At 47.7% G+C, this 9,756-nt stretch overlaps 1 protein-coding gene across 3 annotated transcripts; it reads right to left on the bottom strand.

Annotated features, from left to right (window-relative positions):
* Positions 1 to 245: 245 nt before the first annotated feature.
* Positions 246 to 9,325, bottom strand: LOC125453310 (protocadherin-8-like). Of its 3 annotated transcripts, XM_048532702.2 has the most exons (4): positions 6,680 to 9,325; positions 3,852 to 3,937; positions 2,366 to 2,502; positions 253 to 887 (listed from the first exon to the last, which is right to left on the bottom strand). In XM_048532702.2, the coding sequence occupies exons 1-4, from the start codon at positions 9,146 to 9,148 to the stop codon at positions 535 to 537; spliced, it is 3,045 nt and encodes a 1,014-aa protein (XP_048388659.2). In that variant the 5' UTR covers positions 9,149 to 9,325; the 3' UTR covers positions 253 to 534. The 3 variants fall into 3 exon arrangements, with proteins under 3 accessions (XP_048388660.2, XP_048388659.2, XP_048388661.2); XM_048532704.2 differs by lacking the exon at positions 2,366 to 2,502 and having other exon boundaries at positions 747 to 887; XM_048532703.2 differs by lacking the exons at positions 2,366 to 2,502; positions 3,852 to 3,937 and having other exon boundaries at positions 246 to 887.
* Positions 9,326 to 9,756: the final 431 nt, after the last annotated feature.

Here is a 9,756-nt window from a genome sequence, read left to right as displayed (position 1 = left end):
CTGGAACTCAATCAACAAACACATTGAATTAGCCCCTGTGTATAAACCACTGGGAAACAGAACTAGAAGTAATACCAACCATCCCAGGAAACGGAGGCATATAAATAATAAGTGGGACAGGACACCGACGCTTCACTGGTGGCGCACTGATGATGTTACCTAGCAGGGTGACAAAGCGTTTGTAACCAAACCCACTGGCTTGGCGAGCATGTCTACAACATCATCACACCTGAGCTCCAAATCTTCTTGAAAACTTTAACCACAGATTTATTTACAGAATTCTGTGCTTTTACTTACAAATTAAATTGTGCAGTAAAATAGAAAATAAAACACAATAAAATCAAAGCATCAATTACAGGATAAAAATTACAATTTTTAACATTGCATGTTTCCTTATTTGATATTTACACCTATCATGTGAATGAAATTTTTATGTGGAATCAATATAAAAATAAACTGTTGCTTTTATATACAGGATGCATAAATTGATTTATTACAACACTTTAAGGATGGTAAACCTACTGTGGTATCTGTTTAGATCTGAGAATGCATGCTAGATACATTGATCAATGAGATATTATTTGGAGGAATGTGGCTTTTTGATCCCACAGAATGATACATTGGTACAGTAACAGAATTTACAGTTTCAGATTCATTACAAGAGATCCTCTGATACACACTTTGTAGGCCCGCTGTTTTTGGCAAAAGTGCTTGATAGTATGTATCTTTACGGAGTAGATCTCGAGGGAATGACGTGTTTTTCCCCAAAGGGGTAAGGTGCTGAGTAATAGTTGTGGAATGGTAAGTATTTGGCCCTTGAGCAGACGGACTCCAGCAGCGATCTGAATGGCCAAGTATCTTGCACTCATTGGTGCAGGACCATAAACCTGTCCAAGAGAGGTAATCAATACTTTTCATTATTCTTTTAATTGCAATATTAATTGTTCAATGCAGTTTACTGACACTCTCAATAATTACAATGTTAATTGCCTCAGGCCTAGACACTTGTAATTAAAACACCACTGTTTGAAAATAAACATGTTATTATAATTATCTTGGAGTAATGAGGTGGTATGATATGTAACATCTGTTTTCTGTATTATTACCTAAAGGAAGAGAAGAATAAAGGCTAACCTTATATTTGTTCATCAAATAGGATAATTCTGGATAAATCAGCCTGCATTAAAATTCATCAACAAATATGCATAGGATTTGCAGGTATTCTCTGTCTCAAACTGGAAACTCACTGATATTTATTCCTTCTATCTTAAATGAAAATCTGTGCCCTAACCCTAAAACTGTAGTTACACTGTACCTTCAAATGCTTTCAGATTCAGATTGATACAAAACTGGCAGTGCAACTAGGGAGCCAAATTGTCAATCTGATTTCTGTCTTCACTAAAATTAAGCCATGGCAAAGCTATTTCACGTCAGATTGCAGTTGGTAAACTATCTGTTCAGACTGAGTGTGAATGAATAACAGAATAACAAAAAGAAGAGTGTGCGTGGACTCTCCAAGAGCTTTTCAAAATTTTATGCAGTGATTTTCATGAAAGAAGAATTTAATGCTTACTACTCATTACAAATAGATAACCAGGGAGTACAGGACTGAAAAACAAGAGTTTAGCGTGATAGGCAAGTTCAAATGTGAGGGCAATGTAGGATAATGTGAAAAACGTGTATTTGATTAAAGCAAGTTGATAGCCATCTGATATCGATTTTATTTTTTAACTTCTGCGCTACATGTTAATTAGAATTTTGCTCTGATGGATCCAAATGCAAATGCTATTTTAAATAATATCAAAAATCTGCTAATGAAATGGTGTTAAGAATAAAGTTTTAAGAATACAATGTTTATAATGACAAAGTCTGTGTAAACTGTAAGCAGTGTGAAATTATTTTTACAATGTGGGCTGAATAGTTTCCCATAGTACAATATAACATCTATGAATTTATTTGTTAATTAAATGAGAAAGGTACAATGACTGGACATTACTTTTTTATTTGAAGTGGGTAGGGCCTTGCATATGAATGCATGAACATTTTAGCAAGCATAAATGAGCCAAATTATGTTATGTATTCCTCATGGTGACACCATGACAAGAACACGCTCTTCTAAATTTTAGCAAAATCTTGGGAAATAACTCTTCCTTGCTGACTTCTCCATGGCCTCAACCAGTTGGAGCCAAGTTATCACCAATATCCCTTTTCTTATGCAGTATATATTGTTGTTCCCTTTGAAATTTGGCACCTTTGCATCTCTCCTGACAAATGCAAACAAAATACTTTGATAGCTTGTCTCTTTTCTCCTCAATATTCAAGTTCTGTGTTACCAACTAGCAAAATGTTATAAATTGAGGCTCACCATTGTGCTTCTGACTGAGAGTACTCCTTTTATTCAGGCCAATCCCACTGATATCAGAGTCACTGTCATTAAAGTCACTGTCTCCTTTTCCACTGTCCTTCCCACTGAACCTGTCCTGGGTTTGATGTGCAAGTTCACTGAGAGGAAATAATAAAGGTCTTTTGTAATTATTTTCTACTGTTCAAAAGGATATGCTACTAAATGTTTTCAATAATAACTTGTATCATTAAAAAAAAGGAACAAGAGAAAACCATTCTGCCCCATCAGCCTGCTCCACCATTCAATAAGAACATGAATGATCTGATTGTGGCATTGTTTGAGTGTCATAAAAATCCATTTATTATCTTTTCAATCAAACATTTAACTCAGTCTTGAATATATCCAATGATCTAGCCTCTGCAGCTCTCCAGAGTAGAGAATTTCAAAGATTACCAACAATCTGGAACAAGAAATGTCTCCTTACCTCTGCCTTAAATTGGAGACACCTCATTTTGAAACTCATTTTGCAGCCTAGTTATGGATCCCACACGAAACAGAAAACATTGATCCTAGGTCTTCCAATCAACTACAATGTCTGAGAGTTGAAGGTGGTTGTAACTGAAGATGCACCCTCACCTATTTTTTTCATTTCAGCAGGATTTACTGTCTCACAGTGAGGGTCAAGCTAATGTTGCGGGCATCCATTGAGTGGATTGGCCAGGAGAAAATGTGGCATCCCTTCTGAAGTGTTATATTGGACTCAAAATGTTAACTCTGTTTCTTTCTTTACAGATGCTGAGTTTCTCCAGCACTTTATTTTTAATTTTGATTTCCAGCATCTGCAGTATTTTGATTTTACTCTATTCCCCTTGATGTTATCAGCTCAGGTAACTCCCCTTGAAGTCATTGAGGTTTTAAACGTTCTTAAGGATTTTACTTTAACTGTATCTAATATTTTAAAGACTTTCTGGGGAGCTGGGTTTTAATTGTTCACATGTTAGGTGCAAGTAAATTTTTTGGCTTTCCAATACAACTCCTGCAGTCAGTTTGCTGTTAACCCAGGTCCTATGCTTGGGATTAACAGCAGGAGAATTTTGGAGTATATTTCTGTGTAACAACTTAGCATTGGGCCAAGTCTTTGATGACATGGTCAATGTGAAAAACACTCTGTACTTTTTTTTGTTAGGGGGCGAAGAAGAGAGAGAGAGACATATCAGGAGTAGCATTGTACTATCCATCCAAAGGTTGAAGTTCCCGCATGTAAGCTAGTTAGGGTGTCCTCATCATCTTGACTTGGATTAGGGGCAAATATTTCAACATTTTCCACTGTTAACATATCAAAAGACCATTCTCCTAGTATTTACTCTGTTAAACCACCTCAGAACATTATATGATCACTTCCCAGTCTTCTAAAGATCTACCAGTATAAGCTCAACATTTCCACATGAGACAACCTCTTCATACTAGCAACAAAGCTGGTAAACCTTCTCTAAACTTAAGTACTGACCTTTTATTCAAAGTAAAGTGTTTGCCTTGCCAGATTGCAATTGGGTGAAGAGATTGATGACCAAAAGCAGATGCAGTGGGGAAACACTGGAGGAACAGAAATGAGAAGTGTTAGCTAGGGCACAACTACCCTGGCAAGCACTTAATGACCAAACCAGAGAGAGAGGGGACACACTAGAGAAACAGAAAGTGTTAGCTGGGGAGTGATGGACACAAGTACAATGGCATGCATTTGATTATCAAAACTAGAGATACAGTGGAAACATTAGAGAAACAGAAAGTGCTATTTAGTTGGGGGAATGATGAGGACAGGTGCCATGTCTCGTGCTTGATAACCAAAATCAGAATAGAGAGAACACATGACAGAAATAGAAAGTGTTTGCTGGAGAAATGATGAGCAGAGCTACCATGGCCAGCACTTGATGATGAAAACCAAATATAGAGGAGACACACTAAAGATGCACAAAGTGTTAGTTGAGGAATGATGAGCACAAGTACTATGGCCAATGCTTGAAAATCAAAACCAGAATTAAAAGGGAAATGCTAGAGAAATAAGTGTAATTTAGGTGGAGAGATGATGATGACAGTTCCCATAGCCAGCAACTGATGAATTAAACCAGGAGCAGAGGAGACACACAACAGAAATAGAAAGTGTTGGGGAAATGATGAGCAGAGGTAACATGGCAAGTGCTTGATGATTGAAACCAGAGATAAAGGAACACATTAGAGAAACAGGAACAAAAAGCTGCTGGAAAAGGTCAGCAGGTCTGGCAGCAGACAAAAAATCAGAGTTAACGGATTGTAATTGGGTGAAGAGCTTGACAATCTAAAGCAGAGGCAGTGGGGAAATGCTGCAGAAACAGAAGCGAGAAGTGTTAGTTAGGGAAATCAGTTAATTCTGATTTTTTCTTCATGGACGCTGCCTGATCTGCAGGGCTTTCCCAGCAACTTTGTTTTTGTTCCTGATTTACAGCATCTACAGTTCCTTCGGCTTTTAATTAGAGAAACAGAAACACAAATAGATATTTAGCTGGAGAAATGATCAGCAGAGGTACCATGGACATCACTTGCTGACTAAAACCAGAGATAGAGTGATAAACCAGAGAAGCAGAAACACAGAGAGATGTTTAGCTGGGAAAATGGTGAGGGAGTTACCGTGGACAGCAAGTGATGACTAAAACCTGAAATAGAGTGACACACTAGAGAAACAGAAACACAGAGACATATTTAGCTGGGGAAATGGTGTGGACAGATACCATGGCCAGCAATTGATGACTAAAACCAAAGATAGAGGGGGATGCTGAAGAAACAGAAATACAGAGATATTTAGGATAACAAAGTGTGAAGCTGGATGAATACAGCAGGCCAAGCAGCATCTCAGGAGCACAAAAGCTGACGTTTTGGGCCCAGACCCTTCATCAGAGAGGGGGATGGGGACAGGGTTCTGGAATAAATAGGGAGAGAGGGGAGGCGGACCGAAGATGGAGAGCGGAAAAACTACTCGATGTCCAAACGTCAGGACATGGTCGAGCAGTTTCAAGGCTGAAGAGATTATAAGAGAGTTGCAGTGGGAGAGAGATTCCCTGAGGTTGGTCCGGAGGGAGGAGGGTAACTTGTTCAGGTTAGGCATCCCTGGAAGCAGTTACCCTCCTCCCTCTGGACCAACCTCAGGGAATCTCTCTCCCACTGCAACTCTCTTGTAATCTCTTCAGCCTTGAAACTGCTCGACCATGTCCTGACGTTTGGACATCGAGTAGTTTTTCCGCTCTCCATCTTCGGTCCGCCTCCCCCTCTCTCCCTATTTATTCCAGAACCCTCTCCCCATCCCCCTCTCTGATGAAGGGTCTAAGACCGAAACATCAGCTTTTGTGCTCCTGAGATGCTGCTTGGCCTGCTGTGTTCATCCAGCTTCACACATTGTTATCTTGGACTCTCCAGCATCTGCAGTTCCCATTATCACTGATACAGAGACATTTAGCTCGGGAAATGATAAGTACAGGTTCCATGGACAGCAAATGATGACTAAAACCAGCGATGGAGGAACACACGAGAGAAACAGAAACACAGAGAGATATTTAGCTGGGGAAATGATAAGTACAGGTACCATGGACAGCACTGGATGACTCAAACCAGAGATGGAGGAACACACTGGAGAAACAGAGATATTCAGCTGGGGAAATGATAAGTACAGGTACCATGGACAGCACTTGACAACTAAAACCAGAGATGGAGAAACACACTGGAGAAACAGAGATATTTAGCTGGGGAAATGATAAGTACAGGTACCATGGACAACACTGGATGACTCAAACCAGAGATGGAGGAACACACGAGAGAAACAGAAACACAGAGAGACATTTAGCTGGGGACAGGATAAGTACAGGTACCACGGACAACACTGGATGACTCAAACCAGAGATGGAGAGACACTCTGGAGAAACAGAGACATTTAGCTGGGGAAATGATAAGTGCAGGTACCATGGACAGCACTGGATGACTCAAACCAGAGATGGAGGAACACACGAGAGAAACAGAAACACAGAGAGACATTTAGCTGGGGAAATGATAAGTACAGGTACCATGGACAACACTGGATGACTCAAACCAGAGATGGAGGAACACACGAGAGAAACAGAAACACAGAGAGACATTTAGCTGGGGAGAGGATAGGTACAGGTACCACGGACAGCTCTCTATGACTAAAACCAGAGATGGAGAGACACTCTGGAGAAACAGAGACATTTAGCTGGGGAGAGGATAGGTACAGGTACCATGGAGAGCTCCATCACTGTCACCGAACATGGTGAAGCTGCGAACAGCGATGCTCACCTCCGGCTCCCCCGCTCTGCCGCGCTCTCCTGACGGGTAAACAACCTCCTTCCCTCCGCTAGATTCCGAGGCCTGCCCTTCACAGCCGGTGTTGTCCGCGGGGCCGGGATACCGATGGATATCGCCCCGGTAGTCGTGCCCGCCCCGGCCCTTGTCTCCGGCGCCGCAGGTCGAGGCGATACCGACGATGGCCAGCATCAAGGCCACGCAGCCCGCGGCCAGCACCGCGATGACGGTGAAGGAGGTGTCCCAGCTCCGCTGTGCCGGCCCCGGGGAGCCGGAGGGAGCAGGAGCGGGCCGAGGCTGAGGCCCGGGCCCGGCCGTGAAGCTGACGGTGACGGTGGAGGACAGCGGGGGCAGGCCGCCGTCACTGACGGCCACGACCAGGCTGAAGGCCCCGGGCCCGGTGCCGGCGGGGGACGCGGAGAGCGGGCGGCCCAGGTACACGTCCCCGGTGTCGGGGCGGATGGTGAAGAGCCCGGGCGGCTCCCCGCTCACGATCCGGTAACTGAGGCGGCCGTTCGGCCCCTCGTCCGCGTCCTGGGCCCGCACGCGCGCCGCCAGGTAACCGCGGGGCGCGCCCCCGGGCAGCGCCACCTTGGCGGGAGCGGGAGCGGCCGAGCGGTTCCCGGGAGGCGGCGGCGGCGGCGGCGGCGGCGGGTGGGTGATGAGCGGAGCGTTGTCGTTCCGGTCGGTAATGACCAGGCGGACGGTGGTGGAGCCGCTGAGCGGCGGGGAACCGGCGTCTGTCGCCTGCAGCAGCAGCTCGAGCTCGGGCAGCTCCTCACGGTCCAAGGAGCGGAGCGCGTACAAGGAGCCGGTGTGAGGCTCCACAGCGACGGCCGGAGGCTGCAGCCCAGGCCCCGGCGCCGGCCCCTCGTGCGGCTGCAGCAGGCGGTAAGTGAGGCGGCCGTTAGGCCCCAGGTCAGGGTCACGGGCCCGGACGGTACCGAGCTGGGCCCCGGGCAGGTTATTCTCCGCCAGCGACAGGCGGTAGACGGGGCGGGGGAAGGCGGGCGCGTTGTCGTTCACATCGGTGACGGTGACGGTGAGAGGCCTGACCGTCCGGCGGGGATCCGGGCCTTGGTCCTCGGCCACCAGCGTCACGTTATACCCGGTGTCCCGCTCCCGGTCGAGCCGTTCCGCCGTCACGATCATGTAGTGGTTAAGGCCATAAGCCGGCCGTAAGCGTAACTCGCGGGGCCCGAGCAGCGATACCGAGAGGCGGCCGTTAGCTCCTGAATCCCGGTCCCACACACTCACCAGCGCCACGAAACTACCCGGTTCCGCCGCCTCGGTGATGGACGCGAGGCCCGAGGCCTCTCCGGCCTCCGGACCGCCACCGAGCGCGCTCACGCGGATCTCGGGCGCGTTGTCGTTGACGTCGAGCACGCGCACCACCACCCGGCAGCTGGAGGCGCGCGGCCGGGCGCCGCGGTCGCGCGCCTCCACCTCCAGCTCGAAGCGGGCGCGCGCCTCGTGGTCGAGCGGCGCGTTCAGGCTCAAGCGGCCGGAGCGCGGCTCCAGGCGGAAGAGGCGCCGAGCGCCCGCCCCGACCCTCGGGCTGAAGGCGAACCGGAGCTCGCCGTTTAGGCCTTGGTCCGGGTCCCGGGCCTCGAGTTGCAGCAGCAGCGAACCCGGGGCCGTGTCCTCCCGCAGCTCCAGCTCCAAGGAGCCGCTGCCAAAGGCCGGAGCGTTATCGTTCTCATCGAGGACCCGCACCCGGAGCCGCGCCTCCCCGCTCCGAGGTGGATTGCCCCCGTCCCGGGCTCTCAGCTTCAGGCTGAGCTCGGCCTCGCTCTCCCGGTCAAGAGGCTTCACCAACAGCAGCGTCGGTGCCGGTACCGGCTGCTGGGCCCCGCCGCTGCCTGCACCGCCCGGCAGCGCCAGCTCCAAGTGACCGTTCACCGAGAGCTCGTAGCCCCGCACCGAGTAGGAGCCGGTGTCGGCGTCTAGAGCCGCGGGGAGAGGGATCCGGGTCCCCGGCGCTGAGCTCTCGGAGATTTCCAGCTCGATCTCGGGCTGCGGGAACTCGGGGCGATGGTCATTAATGTCCTGCACTTGGATCTCCACGTGGATCAGGAGGAACTTGTCCCGGGAGAAGCTCACCACATCCAGGAGCAGCAGGCACGGATCCTGCTCCTCGCAAAGCTGCTCCCGGTCAATGCGGCTTCCTACCGTCAGCTGCCCGTCCCTTTCCCCGACCCTCACCGGCACCGAGCCGTTATACTCGGGCATCAGTCGGAAACCGCTCTGGCCCCCGGCCGCCTCCAGCTGCAGATCGCTGGCCAGGTTTCCGATCACGGTGCCGGGCTCCTGCTCCTCGTACGTGGAGTATCTGACCGTTTTACAGTCACTCATGGTCGGAGCGAGGAGGAGGAGGAGGGCAAGAAGGGGGAAGCAGGGCTTCCTGGAGGGACTGCAGACCGGGACACCAGCAACCCTGCTTCTGCCTCTCTGACGGGTCATTCTCTGATCTCGTTACTCTGTTCACTTCTTTCCGCCCCAAAAAAATGAACGTGATAGTTCGGAGAATTTGATCCCTCCCTTTCGTATCGTGCGTGCACTTGAAACACTCAAGTTGCACACCTAAAAGTAGCAAGCCAACTTCAGACTTTGAGAATCACTTTCCAAGTGTTCAGCCTGTCAGGGCCCAGGGCTTTTTTTTATCGACAAGCCCTCTGTAAATATTAACAATGCACAGCCAATCGTATTTCAGGAGATGGGGACTGTCTTCCTCACTGAGGAGACTGAAGATATTCAATACATCGATTCTGGCTGATGCTTTAAAAAAAATCAATAAAGAATGTTCCGTGTAATGTTTCATACTTTAACAAATGATATCACTGTTTTGAAGGGAAGAGTAGAACTGGGAAAATGAGACAATACTAAATGATTTGTTAATCCTGGATGTGGGTGTATTTTTAATATATACGGATTCACTCATCATATTCAGATTTTAAAATGTGTACTGTACCCTCATTTAGATAGTTAGCTTATGGTCTGTTTGCGCTGTGGATTTAAAGTGCTCAAATTCCTGTACGAGTTCACCAAGACCACTTTATATCTAACATCTT

Source organism: Stegostoma tigrinum, chromosome 6 (genome assembly GCF_030684315.1).
Source record: "Stegostoma tigrinum isolate sSteTig4 chromosome 6, sSteTig4.hap1, whole genome shotgun sequence".
In the NCBI taxonomy this organism is placed as follows: domain Eukaryota; kingdom Metazoa; phylum Chordata; class Chondrichthyes; order Orectolobiformes; family Stegostomatidae; genus Stegostoma; species Stegostoma tigrinum.
The sequence above is the reverse complement of the archived record's forward strand: the minus strand, read 5'-3'. Positions and strand labels throughout refer to the sequence as shown.

Bases quoted from the DNA above. Each gene is read 5' to 3' on its own strand.
- LOC125453310 (XM_048532702.2), bottom strand. From the start codon at position 9,148: ATGACCCGTCAGAGAGGCAGAAGCAGGGTTGCTGGTGTCCCGGTCTGC. The intron at 3,938-6,679 runs GTGAGCATCGCT...CTGTTCCTCCAG, and splicing joins GCAGAGCGGGGGAGCCGGAG to TGTTTCCCCACTGCATCTGC. The intron at 2,503-3,851 runs GTCAGTACTTAA...ATTTCCTCTCAG, and splicing joins CACTTTACTTTGAATAAAAG to TGAACTTGCACATCAAACCC.